This window comes from Pholcus phalangioides, unplaced genomic scaffold (genome assembly GCF_987345545.1).
Source record: "Pholcus phalangioides strain wild (caught in Gottingen) unplaced genomic scaffold, Ppha-v1.0 ptg000019l_1, whole genome shotgun sequence".
In the NCBI taxonomy this organism is placed as follows: domain Eukaryota; kingdom Metazoa; phylum Arthropoda; class Arachnida; order Araneae; family Pholcidae; genus Pholcus; species Pholcus phalangioides.
In genome coordinates, this window is record NW_028301612.1 from 174397 (window position 1) to 196246 (window position 21850).

Consider the following 21850-nt stretch of genomic DNA (forward strand, 5'->3'; position numbering starts at 1 on the left):
TTATTGTAAATATCAGACCATTCTCAACTGAAAATATTAGCTCATTTTTCAATGAAAATATCATCTTTCTCAGCTGAAAATATCACCCTTCCCCACTAAAAATATCAGAACATTCTCAACTGAAAATATTAGTTCATTCTCGACTGAAAATATTAGCTCATTCTGGGCTGACAATATCAGGCCATTCTCAACTGAAATTACAGTTCATTCTCAACTAACATATCACCTTTCTCAGCTGAAAATATCAGATCACATTCTCAACTGAAAACATTGAACCTTCCCTATTGAAAATATCAGACCATTTGTGACAGAAAATATCAGCTTTCTCAGCTGAAAATTTCAAACCATTCTCAATGAAAAACATTACTCTTCTATGCTGAACCATTCATTATATATCACACCATTCATAATTAAAAATATCACACCATTCATAATTAAAAATATCACACATTCATAATTAAAAATATCACACATTCATAATTAAAAATATCACACCATTCATAATTAAAAATATCACACCATTCATAATTAAAAATATCACACCATTCATAATTAAAAATATCACACCATTCATAATTGAAAATATCCCTTTCCTCAGCTGAAAGTATCAGATCATTCTAATATAAAATATCAGATTATTTTCAACTAAAAATGTCAGACACTTCCCTATTACAAATATCAGACCATTCTCAACAGAAAATATCACCCTTCTAACCTTAAAGTATCAGATTACTCTCAACCGAAAATATCACCCTTCTCAGCTGGAAAAAAAATTCTCTATTGAAAATATCAACAATTAAAATATCAACTTCAACAAAATATCAACTTCAACAAAATCCAACTTAAAACAAATATCCAACTTTAAAACATCACCCTTCTCAGCTGAAAATGTTAGACAATTCCCTATTGTAAATATCAGATCATTCTCAACTGAAAATATCACCTTTTTTCAACTGAAAATATCACCTTTCTCCACTGAAAATATTCTCGACTGACGATATCAGGTCATTCTCAACTGAAATTACAGTTCATTCTCAACTGAAATTACAGTTCATTCTCAACTGAAATTACAGTTCATTCTCAACTGAAATTACAGTTCATTCTCAACTGAAATATCACCCTTCTCAGCTGCAAATATCAGATTATCTTCAATTGAAAATATCTGATTATCCTCAGTTGAAAATAAATATACCCTGCTCTGTTACAAATATCAGACCACTTAAAAAAAAAAACACACACACACACACAATCACTCTTCTATGCTGAAACTACCAGACCCTTTTTCATCGAAAATATCGAAATATAGAAAAAATAGAAAATATCACACCATTCCCAACTGAAAGTATTCCCTTCCTCAGTTGAAAGTATCAGACTATTCTCAACTTAAAATATCAGCCACTGAAAATATCATCCTTCTCACCTGAAATTATCATCCTTCTCACCTGAAATTATCATCCTTCTCACCTGAAATTATCATCCTTCTCACCTGAAAATAACAACCATTCTCTACTGAGGATACCAGATCATTCTCCACTTGAAATATCAGGTTATTTTCAACTGAATATATCACCCTTCTAAGCTGAAAATAACACTCTTTTCAGATGAAAATGTTGGACCTTCTATTGCAAATATCAGACCATTCTCAACTGAAAATATCACCCTTCCCCACGGGAAACAGCAAACTATTCTCAACCAAAAATATTAGCTCATTCTCGACTGACAACATGAGGCCATTCTCAACTAACATATCATCTTTCTCAGCTGAAAATATCAAACCTTCTCTACTGAAAATATGAGACCATTCTCAGCTGTAAATATCATATTTCTTAACTGAAAATATCGCCCTTCTCAGCTTAAAATAGCAGACTATTCACAACTGAAAATATCACCCTTCTCAGCTTAAAATATGATTATTCTCAGCTAAAAATAACTGATTACTCTCAACCGAAAATATCAGACCATTCTCAAATGAAAATATCAGACCATTCTCAAATGAAAATATTAGCCCATTACGACTAAAAATATTACTTTTCTCAACTGAAAATATAACCCTCCTCAATTGATAATATAACCTTTCTCAGCTGAACATGTCAGACCACTCTCAACTGAAAATATCAGCCCATTCTGGATTGAAAATATCACCTTTCTTAACTGAAAATATCAGACCATTCTCAACTGAAAATATCAGACCATTCTCAACTGAAAATATCAGACCATTCTCAACTGAAAATATCAGACCATTCTCAACTGAAAATATCAGACCATTCTCAACTGAAAATATCAGACCATTCTCAACTGAAAGTATCACCCTTCTTAGCTGAATATATCAGACCATTCTTGAGTGAAAATATCAGCTTTCTCTACTGAAATTGTTACGCTATAAAAGTAAAGGTTTTATATTGGCTGGTTATGCCAAAAACATGCAAGTTCGTAGTTGACCTCTTGGCAACATGTTTGGTAGAATGACTCCTGTAAACAAAACTGTGATGTTGAATGACACGGTTTCCTTGTGTGAAGAGTGCCTTTTACTCATAATCGATGTATCCAGTCCACCCACTCTCATCGTAAATATCAAAAATATCAGCCCTCAACAAAAATATCGGCCCATTCTAGCCTGAACATATCACCCTTCTCAGCTGAAAATAAGACAATTCTCAACTGAAAATATCAGACCCTTCTCTACTGAAGATATTAAACCATTCCCAACTGAAAATATTAGATCATTCTCAGCTGAAAATATCAGTCCATTCTTGAATGAAAGTATCATCCTTCTCCATTGAAAATATCAGACCCTTCTCTACTGAAGATATCAGACCCTTCTCTACTGAAGATATCAAACCATTCTCAACTGAAAATACAGGATCATTCTCTACTGAAAATATCAGCTCATTCTTAACTGAATATTTTTATTTTTGAATTGTTTATTTATTTACAGATGAGCTAATTTATGATTGAAGAATTCATTCACCCATGAAAATATCAAATCATTTTTTGACTGAAAATATCATATCATGACATTATGAAAATAAATATCAACGAACCCTGATTACATCTGAACTTAGCAGTCAACATATTGTGTTCAACGGAAAGCTAAATATCATATAAAAAATTTGTCTGCCGTGAAATATTTGTGTGCTGTTGTCATTCTAGTGTTATGTAATTAGACAAATAGCACCAAAAAGAGAAAGAGTCTCAAGACACTGTGGCTTGAAAACATTTCACACTTTTTATCACCATATGAGTGTTTATATTCATATATTGATGGAATCAATTTAGTTAGTAAATGCATTGTAAAAATGGACCAAATAGATTCTAACTTATAGATGCAGCTTACAGATCACTATTCCTTACTTTATTCGAAAGACATTCTTTCAGGAAGGATAAATTTCCTCGTTTTGCTGCTTCATGCAATGGATGGAGAACTTCTTCTGTACTCTCTTCAACTACAAGGGGCAAATTCAAAACCTTGATATATATGAATATTTTAACAATATAAAAATATTTTAAATATTTAGGAAATATATGAATATTTTATTAGTTATTACGTGTTTTGTTTTTAGTACTCTTTCTGCACAATTCAATAATGTAATAATTTCTTATAACATATTTTAATTAATTATTCTGATTTTATTTCAAACTTATGAAGCTTCAGAATATCTTTTAATAGGTAAGGTTTTATCAACCTGTATTCTCCATGCAATTGCAGTCGAAGATCTGCAATGCCCTTTTTTGCTATTTTTAACCCCTTCTCTCTCTCTCTCTCACCCATCAAAATGATAGGGTGAAGTTTCGCCCTCTATTTCTCGTGCCTGTGATATTTCCGGGCTGGAGTGTTCAAAAGTAACGCCCCGAAAAAATTAAAAACAATCCACTCTTATACCCGGAAAATTTTTTATTTCTTATTTTACATACCAGATGGCAGTACCAGACTATTTATAATGTTATCTACTGTCCATACAAATGACATGGTAGATGTACAGTGCCATAGCAAAGTTGTGAAAAAACATACAGTTGTAACAAATTACAACAAAAATATGGGAGCAGTAGATATTGTAGACCAATATCTGTTGCTCGAAAAAGGGGAAAGAAATACTATAAGAAAATATTTTTTCATCTGTTAGATCAAACTATTTTGAATTTCTATCTTATTTACAAAAAACAAGGTGGGGGGAAAAATCCCATTTGATGTTTCGTTTGTCTTTAGTAGATGAACTTATTGAAACGTATCGGTCATCAGACACCATTCTAAAAAGAGGCTGGCCAAGCTTGAAGGATAACCCTAACCGTTTGATTGAGAGATTTCTTTTCTTAGACAAATACCTCCATCTGATAAGAAAAGGCAACCATCAAGAGAATGCGAAGTTTGTAGTTCAAGAAGAGATGCAAACAATAAGAGATGTAGGAAGGAAACTCGGTACTACTGTCCATATTGTGACGTTAGACTTTGCATCTCAAGCTTTGGAATTTATCATACAAAAAAAAATTATTGATATTTATTTGCATTATGTGTAAGTTTCATAAAATTTTCTTTTAATGTTTAAAACATATTTTTTATTTTTTTCTACCAACATTCAGTCACAATAACCCTGATTGTTGGTTTTTCCTGAAAATTTAAATTTTCTTGATTTCAAGCTACAAAAAATTCCAAAAATTAAAAATGATTACATATATTGTTCATACACTTATTTTCATACAATTTTTTGAATAAAAAAATAGGCACTTTTATTACTGTTTTCTTGAAAATTATGCGATCGTTAAGGGGTTAATTATTACTACTATATATTTTATCAACTTGTTTGTACCATTTGATGAGCTAGAGTAGGGTGAGGTTCTTTGGCATATACATCAAATAAGCTCACAATGCTTCATAGTAGTTCCAATACCATCTCATAGATATCCAGAGACATATTTACAGGAGAATGGTGGGAGAAAGACAGCAAAATTTCACAGATGGTAAAACCATAAATCTGCTTCTGATTAGAGAGCAAAGGACTATGTCAGTGGGCGCCCAAACAAATGACTTAGAGTTTACAAGCACGAGAGTGAACAAAACCTAGAGAGCAAAAGACCAGGTCAATGAGCAATCAAAACAGTGTGCAAGCATGTGAGTGACCAAAAGAAAGCCTAAGAGAATGAGAGACCAGGTGAGTGAACAACATAGAAAGTTTTCATGCATGTGAATGACCAAAAGAGTGGCCTAGAGAGCAAGAGACCAAATCAGTGAGTGACTAAGAGTGATCGAGAAAGTGTGCAAGTATGAGTGATCAAGAAAGGGTACAAGTATGAGTGATCAAGAAAGTGTGCAAGTATGAGTGATCAAGAAAGTGTGCAAGTATAAGTGATCAAGAAAGTGTGCAAGTATGCATGATCTAGGAAGATCACAACCCGTGATCTTATGACCAATGAAGTATGTGAGCATGGGCGGAGATACAGGGGGGCGCCCCCCCCCCCAGCGTCAAAGGTGAAGTTGACTGATCTAATGTATATATGAACTGACATCATCATCATCGTGCCTTCCTCCAGACTTCCAAGTCTATCTACGCCTATGTATGTAAGGGACCGAAAGAGTGACTTAAAGACAGGCGTATTTACAGGAAGGGATGGGAGGAGGACGAAGCAGGCTCTGCAAAAGTTTAACAAGCTTTGTCCAGGGTGGTAAATTTGAGGAGTTGAGATACACAGAAAATACATAATACAGATACACAGACATACATAAAAGAGCATTGGCATACACAAACGCAGCCGAGGTTATAGTGTTATTTTGCAGGAACAATGTAACCAACTCCCCACAGAAGAAAAAGATTTTGAATCCCTACCCTTTTGAGAAAATACTGTGTACACCTGTGATTAAGAGAATTAGACTAGAATGGGAGAAGAGCGGCAAAATTTGTCAGCCCATATGTCATTCATATTTATCTGAAACTGAGCATTGATATGTGGTGTTAATATTTCCATTATTTAGTGTTCACTGATTGAGTCTAGAAAAATATTATTTTATCTGTATTTTTCATTGGTTCTATTGGTCTATTTCATATAATATTTTTAGTATCACTATGCTTTTTTTTCCATAATGAGACTGTTATTAAATCCAATTTTTCCGTAACTCTGGCGAATTGAATGCTATGTGAATAGGTTTGTAAGAATGATGTAAATGCATTTATTTGTCACAAATGATTTTTGAGATTAAATTTTCATTTCAATGAAAAAAGAAAATATAAAACAAAAACGTGCATACCATAATTGCTTGGTATCAATCCAATTTTACCATTGCACGAGGCTTTCCACCAATTACAATCAGTAATTTGGTCCAATATATACAAATTTTCTCCTTCTTCGAATGACAGCTCATCAGGCTGTTGAAACAAATGCCAATTTAATACATAATATACAGGGTGGGCAAAAAGTCTGTAGAAAATTTAAAAATGAATAAAAACCGAAAAAATAACTGTTTGCAGGGTTAGCATCGCTAGGTCACAGGAATGTTTTTAAGACAGGAAAAAAATAACTAAAAAACAGCCGATAGGTGGCGCTGTTACGAGCGACTTCAGTGGAAATATACAAATGAGACAGTTATAAGAACTTATGCTCCTAATCCACAATTAGTTCACCGTTGTAACCCATGTATGTGGCCTGCTATACTCTGCCGTTGCTGGATTTGTGACTCGCCTGCAATGTGTTATCCCCTGTGGTGGTGGTGGTCATGTGGAACACATACTGCTGTAATGAATGATTTGGAGGCATTCTGTTCGTTATTTGCGTATCTTTTTCTTTGACTTATGTATGTCAGTGCCATCTATCAGCTGTTTTTTCAGGATTTTTTTCCTGCCTTCAAAAAATACCTGTGATTTAGCGATGCTAACTCTGCAAAACATTTTTTTATTTCGGTTATTTTCCAGTTTTTATGAATTTTTAAAGTTTCTACAGACTTTATGTCCACCCTGTATATATAACATTTGAAAAAATTATTGTAACATAGCAGGCAATAAGAAAAATATACAAACAATACATATGGCATGACTCCTCATACAATGGTAATCGTGAAGCTCTTTGTATATAAGGTTACCAGACATCTGTACTGTGATGGTCCTGTCCTGTCTGAATCTGTTGAATTACGATATTTCACCAACCTTAGCTCTAACTTGTGAAGCCAATTGTTGCCCGCTAATTGGCTCATTTTGTCACCAGTCTGTGTGTGTACTCATGGAGAGTAAGTTGTATACGTGCATGAGTTTTACGTAATGTGTTTTTTTTATTTTGCTTTATAATTAATTAAAGTTAATAATTAGTTGTGTCAATCGTATTGTGCTTCTAACTCCGCTACACCTTGAGTTGGAGAATCGCAAGAGGTTATTGGCTGCAGGTCATGTTGTCACTGCGTGATCGTTCGATGAAAGTGATACCACATACCTCTGATGGATGTGAGGTTCCATATCAACAGATTGCAAAGTCAAAAAGACTGGACAAGATATATCCACCACACTACTGTTGAAGACTCACAAACTTTTGGATTTCGTAACTGGAGAGAAAAAGTTCCTCCAAGAGAAAAGGAAAGCTCTTTACTTGCTGAAGCTAGGGCATTTCATTAATCCAAAAAGTGATGCTAAAGCACTGTCGCTTATTACTCAGAGCCACGATGAAACTAACTTTAACTTCGTAAAAATGCATACAACAGCCACAGAAGGGTGGGAGAGGCTACTAACAATCTACTGCAACATGAGGGGCCCACAAATCCCCAATAGTGCAATATGGGGGTTCTGCGGTTCGCCCGTGGGAATCGAGTGAAGAGTTGCCATCTACTTCAGTTGAAATGTGATAAATGTGCACAATATGTTTTTTAATTCAGAAATATAAGTACACTTTGTTTTAGTGTAATATTTCTGACTGACAAACTTTGTGACATGCCTACATCTTCTCTGGACTCTCAGCACTGTTTGTGCTGGACTTGCATCCCTGAGAGATGCTCCAAGCCCCCCCCCCCCCAGGGCCGTCATTTCAACTTTTTCCAGGGAAGACGGGTCAAACTTTTTCCGGGGATGGGGGGGGGGCAAAGAACATGTACTCAATGTTTGTATATATATATACATACATTGAGTACATGTTCTTTGCACCCCCCCCCCCCAGTACAAATATATATATATACACCATTTTTAGTGTATTTTCAAAGCCCCTGCACCCCCCTCCCCCTCCCAAATGACGGGCCTGCTCCAAGCGCTTAGACTGTTCATCCAAATAGTGAAGTTGTGGTTCCTGTAATAATGGAGCCTTGAAAGGTATTCCGTCAGACTGAATTGGTGAGAACGTTCCAATTGTTGTACTTTTAATGCTAATAACTCTAAAAGAAAATTTGTTATATATACACTGATAATCAATCATATTTTTTTTTTTTTGCAAAGTTTAAACTTTAACATTAATAAATGATTTAAGTGGAAAAGAAAGTTGTAATTTCTTTATTGCTATTCACTGATGAACTACTTGTTGGGGAAACAAAAAAATAAACCGGGAATGTACTTTAACAGTATACTAAGGCAAGTCATCATCTTATTGACTAGACCGGCTGTGGACAGAGTTCTTTCCTCTTAAAAGTGGAGCATGAAAGAAACTGTTGCCTCTTCCATCAGTCATTGGCAGAATAAATTTATTGAAGCAAATGACGAGCTTTGCCACATTTTAAAATGTGAGGTTCCCTGCGTGATGTTGCTGTTTCAAATCATGTCAACACTACCGAAGGAGACCATTACATAAGTTGACCATTTTTCTCATCACTGTGAACACAGAAGTTTGATCACACAGATAAATGATGCATTAGGCCTAAATCAGTGGTACTACAAAGGTATCTGTGTAATTCCTTTTTAGTCGAATACAGTCATCTTTGTTTGGTCAGTCATCTTTACACAAAGCTTGGGACACAAAAGTTACAGCAAAAGCTATATCTGAAACCACAAAATATTACTGCTTCTCACTCCCTCCCCTTTTTGATCTGTTTTATTCACAGCTCACTACTGAAAGAGAAGAAATTTTTTTTTTCAGTTCCACTGGAGTTGGGGACAATGACAAGCCTATCTTTTCACTGCCGTGATGAGTCGATGTGCTAAAAACAAGCCGAACTCCAATGGGAAAAGTGAATTTGTTTTGCAGATCAAGTAGTCATTTGCCATAAAATAAGGAACACAAAAAAAGAGAAGGAGGGCTAGGCTTTGTCCATAATAAAGTTTTGAGGAGAGACTAGAGTTTCTCTTCTGGAATCCCGCACCTAAAAGGCACAAGATAATCTTGCTGCCTTTACCAGGATCCCGTAACAAGCATTCATCCTTAATGGGACAGAGCCGGGCCACATCTGGTTTTATAAGAAAGAAAAGACGATCAGATTTTGAGGCATACTAGATTACTTTTTATGCTTCAAGTTTTATTCAACAAATAGAACTTGCCAATTTTTCCACAGAAATGTACATGATTTTTAATTCAGACTACTCAAATACATTTACCCACACATGGTGCATGATAAATTAGCTTAAAACTCATAATATAAATATTATAAACTGAAAATATAAATCATTTTCGGTTTGGTTAAGCACGTGCACACAAAAAAAGTTTTATGGGAAATATATGAAAATTATATTCGCTATTTGCTGTTTTAATTCGATCGTCTACACCATTTTGAAGTATGTCAAGAACTTTAACATCAATGATTCTGGTGACATTTTTGACCTCACTACTGCTTTTTTACAAGCGAAAACAAGACCTTCAACGGTGATCTTGAAGCTACACACAAGTGAGCAGAGCGGCGAAAACAAAATATCTTGAATGCGCTGCTGTTATCGTTTGTCGCAGAGTTCCCGCTCAGCTGCGGTGCGAGCCACTATATGCAGGCGCATTGGAATCAGTGTGTTTGATTCCGCTGCTCGGATCTCTTCTCCCATCGTTGCTTTGCTCTCCGTTTCACTATGTGTTCAGCCTAAGGATTGTATCATACATCTAAAGGTAGTGGAGTATTATCTCACAAGATTTCTTTTTCCCTTCACAAAGAAGCGGCAACAGTAGTGATACCATCATGCTAGGGGCAGGCGGTCCTATAACCCAATAAAGACACTAGCTGTCCTTAAAGGACAAAGACTAGTGTACTAGTAGTTACATTACCTCATAGACATTTTCATTTTCTTTCCCATAAGAAGTAGCACACCTCCTACTGTATATCTGTCTTAATATTCAATAGTTGTTTTTTTTTTTTGTACTTTCACTGTTAGGCCCAGTTAATCAAGGTTCTACTGTATAGTAGTGACAGATTTATGAATAATAATCAGCTATATACAGGGTGATTGTAATTAAAGTTTTGATTCAAAAACTATACAATAAGTACTGGTCAGAATGACTTGGACATTTGCATGGATACTCCTGAAGCAATGGAATTTTCTTTGGTGAAAGAAAAACGTGCAAATAGATGATGCTGTACTTGGCTAGAATTATAATCTATTGTGTGCAGCCACATCATTTCGGCACTTCCACAGCATCAGTGTGTGGATAGAACAACTTCTATCAAAATGCACATTGCAATACCAGCAAAGCAGATGCTGAAGACCCATTTTGACAACAATAACAGGATTGCACAACACCTGACCGGCCATCAGTTCATATGACCTTAACCCTTGCAACTTTTGGCTGTGGGGGGGGGGGGGGTACCTCAAATGTTATGAACAGTAGTCGGATTGCAAACTTTGGTGAATTGTAAACTTCAGCGCATCCCCTATATGTTAGAAGTTACTCAGGAATATTAACGTGGGGGTGCGTTTGGTTTAATAAAGGTAAATTGCAAGTGCATCGACATCATGACCATGACTGACATACTCTGATCTGTTGTTAAACAAGAATTTTTGTGCTTTCACCTCAAAGCCAGAACACGATGAATAACATATTTAACATTTCTTGAGTAAGTTGTAGTTATTTTTTCAATTACTTCACTCTTTTTGTGATGTTTCCATGAGTTATGAAATCGTGTAATGCTATAAGTAAGTTATCATTTTGTCATGACTGGCTATTGTTTCCATTCTGCAAGCAAATTTTCCATGTGTTGGATGATATGTCATTAATTTTACATTTTAGTCTTTTTTTCCCCTTTACTTAATAAAATTATATTTCTTCAGGAATATTTATTTATTTATTTTATTTAGCAAAGAAATGTAGAAGCATACATATACAAAGTCTGAAGTGTGACACCCGACATGTTCTGGTATGGAGGGACAGGGGCACTCGAAATAACCCTGCATTCGTTCGTGAAAGGTCACAATACAGACGAGCTGGTTGGATGGTATGGGGTGGAATCAGCATAGGCGGACGTACGGACCTGCATATCATTCGGAATGGCACTTTGACGGCCCGAAGGTATGCAGACGAGATACTGCGACCTCATGTCATCCCTTACGCTGGAGCCATTGGAGATTCCTTTGTTTTCCAGGATGATAATGCCCGAACGCATAGAGCTCGTCTGGTGGAGAACATGCTTGAAGCTGAACATGCTGAAGCTGAACATGCTGAAGCTGAACATGCTGAAGCTGAACATGCTTGGTCACGCATTGCTGCGCGACCAAGGCCACCTGTTACTGTCCGAGACTTGCAGATTGCACTTCTTGAGGAGTGGAACAGTATTCCCCAAAGTCTGATCGATAACCTCATCGCATCCATGGCAAACAGGTGTGCAGCAGTCTTAGCTGTTCGAGGAGACCACAAGCCCTATTAAAACTCATGCATCACGTCTAAACAGTACTTTTTTTTATCGTTTACATGTAACAAAATTGTTGCCCTAAATCATCTTTTCATGTTTTTTCCATATTTTCAAAGAATTAAAGCTTAATTCCACATTTTTTTACGCCTTTTTTTCTGTATTGCGCATTGATACGTGTACAATGGATAGTACGTGTACTATCCATTGTACGCGTATCAATGCAATAGTACGTGTACTATCCATTGTATGCCAATACGTGGCTGTCTTGCACGGTTTTGAGCAGCGTATTATAATTAAATGGTAAGGAAAATATTTAAGAATCAATGAATTAATCATATCATCACTAGAAACCGAATGAGATAACCGATTTATAATAGAAATGATTTCTTCTGGGTAAGTTGGGGAGATGAAAAAAGATCTGTTAGAATAGGGGACATATTTTTTGTAGTTATCCGAAGGTGAAATGGGTGATGAAACAATATTTACAAAATGATCATTAAATTTACCAGGAAGCACTTGGGGTTCAATGTTATCGGGGAGGGGATTACTATGATTTTCACCAATTATGTTATCTTCCATCGTTTGAAAGGAGTATCATATTTTGAAAACTGTTGGAAGAAGTGAAATTGTTTAGAAATTTTGATTTTGTATTTTCGGTAATGAGTGACATTATAATATGCAGTACTTACCTCCTGATCATATGGATATTTTTTAGTTTTAAAATATAGTTTTTGTTTTATTTTAATTAAATGTTTTATCTCTGATGTAATCCAAGTTTTATCAGTCCGTCTGGAAAGGTTAATATAACGATATGATGTATGGTTATTTATGATGGTTTCAAGTTTAACAATAAATTCATCGAAAGCACCATCACTTTGGGAATTATTTATGCAAAGTGTATAAATCTGTAGATATAGCTTGAGTTGGGAATAATTAATAATTTTTTTCTATAAACATTGAATTTTGTACCAGACCAGAATTAACATTAGAGTATGATAATTTACATAGAATCAGGTAATGATCGGTCAAATCCGTTTCCCAGACTACAGATTCAGAAAACAAAAGCGCCGTGAAGAATTTCTTATAAAAATATGATCAATGCATGACTTAGAGGAAGGTCTGGTGATTTGAGATATCATAGGTAAAAAACCATTGCTTGACAGAAGATCGAGATATTCATAATGGTTAGTATTAATTTGATCCAATATGTTTATGTTAATATCACCAATAATAATTACATCGCGGTTTTTTGTGTATTACCCAATAAAATTTCAAACTCTTGGAGAAAATCTGAAACAGTGAAGGCATAAGACCTATAAATACAGGTTATCAATAAATTAATTGAAGGTTCCAGTAGCTGAACAATTTCAGCAGTATTAATTTGTACTAGGTCAGTCAACACTAACCCAAGGCAGGTTTTCGAGAAAATGCACTCACCATTTTCATTTCAAAGCATCGTTTTAATTCTATTTATTTATTAGAGTGCTTGTGGATACACAATATTTTTTGTTTTTCCGTCTGGTGCGTACACGAATAAATCAGAAGGTTTTCCAACACGTGAGCTGGTCACATACAGTTGTTGTAATTGTTTTGTTGTTGTACAGTTTTTGTAATTCTGAGCGATATTTGGGAAAACCTTTTGAATTAATTCGTCTTCGATTGATGTCATCTTACAAAAGTTTGTTGGCAATGTGATACATTGTGTACATCTGTCGATTGCCATCTTCCCATTCCCAATATCCAGCAATTGTTTTGCGCAAACGTTTGGCGGATGCATCATTTTGTAGTTGAACACGCATATTGGTTTTCAAAGTCAATTTCTTTACATGTCACCATAGAACTGATGATCTGAGACATGCATTAAGTTCATCAGCGGGTGTTGAACGTGGTATGACTTGCAGAGTTTGTCGAAAATCACCAGACAATAAAATGAGTGGTCCACCGAAGGGCTGTCCATTTTCCCTCAAATCTTGCAGTGTACGATCAAGGGCTTCCAATGCTTTTTTGTGAGCCATTGTGCATTCGCCCCATATGATAAGTTCATATGTTTGGAGAACTTTGCCCATTCCGGAATTTTTGGTGATATTGCATGTTGGTGTCTCAGTGGTTTGTAAATTCAATGGCAATTTCAGTGCTGAATGAGCTGTTCGACCACCATCCAAAAGTGTTGCCGCAATTCCAGATGATGCAATTGCTAGTGCAATTTTAAAATAAAACTTATAAATCGCCGTTGTCTAGCACCCGCTACACAACTATGCCAGAAACTTTCAACACACGTGCCACCTAGGATAGATGTATTATACCAGAAACCTTCGCGGGAGTGTACTCAACAACTTCCCAAAGTTTCATGGTGGTCGGATGAATGGTGTTGTAATGCATAAAGGACAAACAGACAGACATACATTTTTTTTTATATATATATTAAAAAATATGGGAATAGTGTTAATTATATTAATAAACATTCTATTTTAATTTATTAGAAGTTTGAATGATTTTTCAGAAATTTTATTGTTTTTAATGTTAATACTATTTAAACCAAAAAAACTTGTTTTTTGGTTTTTTTACCAACCCTGACTTATTGTATAGTTTTTGAATCAAAACTTTTATTATGATCACCTGCATATAGCTGATTATTTTTCATAAATCTGTTACTACTACTATACAGTAGAACCCTGATTAACTAGGCCTAACAGTGTGAAAGTATAAAAAAAAAAACAACTATTGAATATTAAGACAGATATACAGTAGGAGATGTGCTACTTCCTATGGGAAAGAAAATGAAAATGTCTGTGAGGTAATGTAACTACTATAGTTTGTTTCAGGTTAACTTTGCAGTGGAGAAAAAGGTAGAGAGTGTATTCCTTCGCCACAAAATACAGTTCCCATACATCGGAGGTTTATAATGATCATTTATATAGAATATTTCAAAATTTTTTATGATTTTGAAAAAGATACGGAAAAAATACCGTTTTGAACCAATGTATATCCGTTTAAAATGTTTAAATTAGAAAAATATTGGTAACCATTATCAAAAATCCATGGCGAGCTCAAGAATATTTTGGCGCGATTTCCAAGAAATTTTCCCCGCCAATATTACAAATACAAATACAACGCCACAACAGACAAAATGCCCAACGAGGTGGCTGATAAAAAGATGCCCATAAAAATATGGATGTCATATATTTCAAAAATACAGCAACCCAATTAAAAATGCAATTACAAACAATATATATACATGATTAAATATTATACAATGCCCATAAAGAATGCTTATGGTTGTCTTATTCTAAGAATGGATAGCTTCTCGATTTACCCCAACATGTTTATCGTATTTCTTTTTAAACGTGCCAATTGTGTTACAATTTACTACCTCCGGGGGTAAGCTATTCCATTTATTAACAACCCTATTAGAGAAAAATTCCCGGCGACACCATAACCTTGCATTGTCCCTCACCAATCGATACTGGTGTCCCCTTGTAAAAGCAGTCGATTGGCGGTGTACTAAAAGTTCATGGTCCATCCTATCCATCCCATTGAAAATTTTGAACACTTCGATCATATCTCCTCGACACCTGCGTTCATCCAATGTAAACATATTCAAAAAATGAAGTCTCTCTTCATAACTCAAGCCCTGTGTGCCAATAAGGACACGCGTAGCTCTTCTCTGCACCCCCTTCAACTACTACTACTAGTACCCTATTACTATCGTGCTTTTTTTTTGATTGCACAGTTATATAATATATATATTATATCGTCATTTTGTTGAATTTTTTCCGATACAATTTTTCATTCAGTTTTGCACGTAGTTATAGGCCTACACACTCAGACGAATATTCAATCAGTTTCTCCCGAAAATAGCCTCCAATGAATTCAGATATTCCCTCATAGATTACAGGAAGTGTCCCTCTTTCACGACAGCGCTGATACTGTTGTGAGAGGCTCTCTTTATGGGTGTAGGTTACTGTTCCAGACGCCCCCCCTTTTTTATATCTATTTCTTGCCATATTCGTAGGATAGGGGTGGTTTCTGAATTCCAATAGAAGATAGCGGAATGTGTTGACATAAGTAATGTCTCTTTTTCACCCACACCAACGCCATCTCCCCCACAGTAGAGGCTGTTCCTTCAGATGCCCCTTCAGTGTCTCTCCAGATAAATATAAATAAGCAAGAGAGAGAGACCCTTAATGGTTTAGGCTTGCAGTGTATTCTTTTCTTCTGTGACAGTTGTATCTTTTTGGCAATAATTGAAAAAGAAGAGGAATTTTGGATTGCAGATGGCCTGATGGAACACAATTTGGAGCAACAACAATTAATACGTAATAGAGAATCCGATAGTTCTACAACTTCAAGTGAGGATTCCATAGAATGGGAATCCGTAAAAAATGACTAAAACTGTAGTGATAACAAGTGGCATCGACGTATATGCGTTCAGGTGGGTGAGCGACAGAAATTTCGGCAAGAAAAGTGAGTAAAAGAATTCTAAATTTTTCCTTATCATTTTTATTATTATTTGGGGCTATTCCCAAATTCAAATGTCAAAACCGGTTAATAAGAGTTACTAAGATACTTTTCAATAAAAAAAATGATTTCAAGAACCGCAACTTTGATTTCTGAAAGTATCAACAATGATTTTTTTTCTCATTAGCTAATTTTTTGTTACTAACTGACTGCAATTTTTTCTACAAGCATTACGTTACACTTCAAAAATATTTTTTTCTGCAAGATTGGCGAGAATCGGCCATACCTTACCGAGGCCGCGCATGAATACATACGTTAACAGGCTTTCGTTGTCATAGCAACGAGTGATGCAGTTCCCTCGCAGCTTCCTCTTCACTGCAAAGTTAACCTGAAACGGACTATAGTACACTAGTCTTTGTCTTTTAAGGACAGTTGGTGTCTTTATTGGGTTATAGGACCACCTGCCCTAGCTTGATGGTATCACTACTGTTGCTGCTTCTTTGTGAAGGGAAAAAGAAATCTTGTGAGATAATACTCCACTACCTTTAGATGTATCATACAATCCTTAGGCTGAACACATAGTGAAACGGAGAGCAAAGCAACGATGGGAGAAGAGATCCAAGCAGCGGAATCAAACACACTGATTCCAATGCACCTGCATATAGTGACCCGCATCGCAGCAGAGCGGGAACTCTGCGACAAACGATAACAGCAGCGCATTCAAGATATTTTGTTTTTGCCGCTCTGCTCGCTTGTGTGTAGCTGCAAGATGGCTGTCAAAGGGCTTGTTTTCGCTGTTAAAAAGCGGTAGTGAGGTCAAAAATGTCACCAGAATCGTTGATGTTAAAGTTCTTGACTTACTTCAAAATGGTGTAGACGATCGAATTAAAACAGCAAATAGCAAATATAATTTTCATATATTTCCCATAAAACTTTTTTCGTGTGCACATGCTAAACCAAACCGATAATGATTTATATTTTGAGTTTATAATATTTATATTATATGGTAATTTATCATGCACTGTGTGTGGGTAAATGTATTTGAGTAGTCTGAATTAAAAATCATGTATATTTCTGTGGAAAAACTGGCAAGTTGTATTTGCTTATTTTCTGTGTCCGTCAATATTTCCATATTGGAAGCATACCGAATGTTTTGTGCTAGATTTTTGGGTGTCAATAATTACGTTTCTTGTGTAAAAAAAATGAAACCACCAAATATTTCTACAAATAAAGCTATTGGGGGGGGGGGAGATTTTCCACTACTACCCTTCCGCCTATACTAATAATGCAAATTTAAACGGTGGGGGACTTTGATAAACTTGATATCTTTCTCAACTTTTTTCTCATAAATTTAGTAGAAAATATTATTGATCTTTCGAGAAGTGATCACACTCAAGTGCAGCAGGAAAAGGTGTAGAGAGGTAAGCAATCAAAATGTGAGGAATATTTCCATGGTTTGTATTTAAAAATAGTGATATTCACATAACACTATTATTTCTAAACTGTTGTCTGAGCAATGATTTTTATAATTATGAAATTTTTAAGCATTCTTTAATTTAAAAAACCAAGCTGAGTGCAAGTTTCTATTTGATACTCTCTGCTACATCAAACGCCCCCACTATGTGTACTATGTTCCTTGCTCGCAGCTATATTCTCGTGTAGCTTCTCTTCCTTCTCATTCGTCACTTTGCTTGCCGCTTTTACTATGTTCTTAGCTTTATTCATGAATTTGGTAAAGACAGAGCATCAGAATGTAGCCAAAAGTTAGAAAATGTGGTAAGAATGAAAAATTTTTGGCTTCTATCACTTTAAATAACAAAGATACTTCGTATGAAAAAATATATATATATTCAGGCCACTTTTATGAGACTTTTTGAAAAAAACCACTTACACCATCTTATGCCATTTAAAGATATGCCATCAAAATGTACCCCAAGAATATAAAATGTGATAAAAATGAAAAATTTTGGCTAATAATGGACGAATATGATATTTTTCAAGGAAAAAATTATATTTAGGCCACTTTTATTTGACTTTTTGTAAAAAAACCACTTGGTTAAAACCAAGGTTTAAACCAAACAACCCTGACCTTATACCAAAGCACTAATCATCGACGGAACTATCTTTTCATTCCAGTTCAAGACAGGTTTTTATCTTGTAAGACATATAGACGACTCCAGGAGAATCAGAAGTATAAATGTAAGTTTTAATTACATTAAGCATATTTAATAATTTACAACATGAGAATCGTTTTCGCGACCCGAGATACCAGCGTGCCTCGTCTCCGGCGTGTGTAGACAATAACTGATAAAAATAAATGCTGTCGTGGAGTTATTATTGTTAATCTAGTAGTCCCCCAATAGTATTTCACTTAATCTTGTTCACCCCTCAGAGTGTGTATTATGTTACATATGTGTGGCAACGTTCTTTTTGTTTACCTTTTGCAGTTTTGTATTCTCTTTGTCTTTCCTTATGAAGGTACTACCATTTTTCCTGTCTAAATAAAATATTTTAAGTTACTTTAGGTTATGGGGACCAGTGCTCACTTAATGCAAGTTAGTGAGTCTGAATAAATATATTAAAATGGAAACCACCAGAGTTTCAAGTTGTATACAGCCACTATCCAAAGAAAACTATGACACCTGGAAGGTTCAGGCACAAGCTTTACTTATTAAAAGTAAACTGTGGGATTATGTGAATGGGAAAATCACAGAACCAGCTGAAGATGAGAAGAGACAAAAATGGCTTGGCAAAGATCTAGAGGCAAGATCTGATTTGTTGCTTATCATCAGCCCTACAGAACTGAAACAAGTAAAAAATTGTGTTACATCCAAAGATGTATGGGATACACTAAAAGGTATCTATCAAAGTTCTGGTCCTGCAAGAAAAGCAACTTTGTTAAAAAAATTGATATTATTAAAGATACAAGAAAAAGCTGGTGCAAGAGAGCTCAATGCATTTATGGACACTGTAGACAAATTGTTAGACATGGATGTTACAATCCATGATGACCTGCTGTGTGTAATGATGTTATACAGTCTTCCAGAATCATTCGAGAACTTTCAGGTTGCAATAGAGTGCAGAGATGAATTGCTACGACCAGAAGACCTGAAAATAAAGATAATTGAGGAAAGTGAAGCAAGGAGCTCGCATTCCAAGGCTGAAAGGCAACCTGAAGATGTATTTTATGGAAAAGGGAAACCACACCAGAGATTTCGCATATAAAAGGATCAAGTGAAAAAGAAACACGATTTCGATGCAACAAGTGCCAAAAGCCTGGACATTTTGCTCGGGACTGCTGGTCGAAGAATGTGAAAAAAGATAACTCTTCCTTCAAAGCAGAAGAGAAGTGTCTGTCATCACTTGTAGACAAACCACAAGCCAAATCATCCTGGTGTTTGGATAGTGGAAGCACATCTCACATGTGTTGTTATGACTCCAGTTTCAAAAATCTCATCGAGGACCATGATACTGGAATGATAAATCTAGCGGTTGTAGGTCAAAACACCAAATTTCAAGGAAAGGGAACTATAGAACTGAAATCCAACAGAGATTCTACAGTTACATTGAAGAATACACTGTATGTTCCTGAACTGATGACAAATTTATTATCTGTGAACAAAATCACTGAATATGGAGAAACTGTCATTTTCAAAAGGAATGAAGCTCTTGTTAAAAACCAAAAAGGAGAAATAGCTTTGATTGTACCCAAGAAAAATGGTCTGTACACATACGATGCTAGTAATCGACCAGAAAATTCAAGGTATACAGCAGAATCCAAGATCATGACCTGGCACAAGAAACTAGGTCATATCAATGAAGTCCACCTGAAATCTGCACAAAGAAACAATGCAGTTCAAGGAATGTATTTTAATCTGAATGAAAAACTGAATGACTGTGAAGCATGTATTCAAGGAAAGGTGACAAAAGTCCCATTTGAGAGAACAGATCCAAAAGAACTGGACTTGTTAGAGATAGTGCATTCAGACGTTTGTGGGCCGATGCGAGTAACATCTCCTGGCGGATCAAAATACTTTGTAACTTTTATTGATGAAAGTTCCAGATATTGTAAAGTGTACTTCCTGAAACAAAAAAATGAAGTGCTGAAATTCTTCAAAGAATATAAAAATAGATGGCACTGGCAAAAAGATCAAACATTTGCAGAGTGACAATGGAGTTGGAGAATACTGTAGTACTGAATTCAGTGATTTCCTAAAAGCATGTGGAATCAAGAGAAGATTATCTGCACCATATACACCAGAACAAAATGGTCTAGCTGAGAGGAAAAACAGAACTCTTCTAGATAAAGCAAGATGCGTGCTAATTGAATCTAAAGCTCCACCTTCACTTTGGGCCGAAGCCATCAATACTGCAAATTATTTATGTAACAGAACGTCTTCAAGAGTGATTAAGCATAAAACACCTTTTGAAAGATGGACTGGAAGAATTCCATCGGTAAAGCATCTACAAGTTTTTGGATCAAAGACTTATGTCCTAGAGAAGAAAAGAAAAAAAGGGAAGTTCGATCCAAGAGGTAATGTTGGCATGTTTGTAAGTTATGCTGAATATTCAAAAGCTTATAGAATATGGATGAATAACAAAAGCAGATAGAAATAGCCAGAGATGTGAAAGTACTGAACACTTTCTACAATGACAAGAACTCAAATAATGTTGACGACCTTCTAGAAAAAAAAGAAAAAATGTCCAACAAAACAAAATTTCAAGTTCCTGTCCCAAACAAAAATATAGGTGAAGTATTTGATGTTGTGTTAAACTCTGATCAAGATGAATCCTCAGAATCTGATGAAAATCAACATATTGATGGAGATGATAAAGACCAACCTGAATGAAACTAGAATCCAAAGAACAAGACAACAGCCGATTTGGTTCAATGACTATGAAATGTCAGCTTATTGTGAATTGAAAGAAGCACTCAAAGGTCCTGATGCTCAGTTATGGATTGATGCTATGAAAAAAGAAATTATTTCACATTTAAAAAATGATACTTTTGAAATTGTTCAAAAGCAACATTCGATGAACATTATTGGATGTAAGATGGTTCTGAAGAACAAGTACAAGTCTAATGGAGATCTTGAGAGAAGAAAAGCTCGCTTAGTTGCAAAAGGTTATGACCAATGCCCAGAACTCGATTACAATGAAACATATGATCCTGTAGCGAAGTTAAGTTCAATTAGGCTATTACTGGCATTAGCTGTTAAAGAAGATTTGTATTTGCATCAACTAGATGTTTCTACAGCATTTCTAAATGGAGAAATTGATGAGGACATTTTCATGGAAAAACCAGAGATGCTTGAAAAACTTGTCTTTGAAATAATGCTGGAACACAGCTCAGACACTGATCAAACAGTCTTCATGAAAGCCAAAAAGATGCTTTCTGATCTGAGGAATGATGAAACACATAAAGTCTGTCATTTGAAAAAGGCATTATATGGACTGAAACAAGCAATGGTTCACAAAACTTGACAAAAACCTCAAGGAACTTGGGTTTCAATCACTAAATGCTGATCCATGTCTATACTCTTCATTGAAAGGGGGAGAGAAAACTATTGTTGCAATATATGTAGATGATCTCATTATAGCCACGAATAAGGTCCAACAATTTGAAAAATTGAAAATTGAACTTATGAAATCCTTCGAAATGCATGACTTAGGTGAACT

The 21850-nt window shown here is 35.4% G+C and overlaps 1 protein-coding gene across 1 annotated transcript in view; it reads right to left on the reverse strand.

Annotated features, from left to right (window-relative positions):
- The window catches only part of LOC149071063 (osteoclast-stimulating factor 1-like), a 59662-nt gene that overhangs the window by 27338 nt on the left and 10474 nt on the right, over nucleotides 1-21850 (reverse strand). The window contains exons 3-4 of the mRNA XM_089248170.1: nucleotides 6236-6353; nucleotides 3352-3443 (exon numbers count right to left, since the gene is read on the reverse strand). Coding sequence (XP_089104296.1) covers nucleotides 3352-3443; nucleotides 6236-6353 — 210 coding nt within the window. The remainder of the gene's footprint in view (nucleotides 1-3351; nucleotides 3444-6235; nucleotides 6354-21850) is intronic.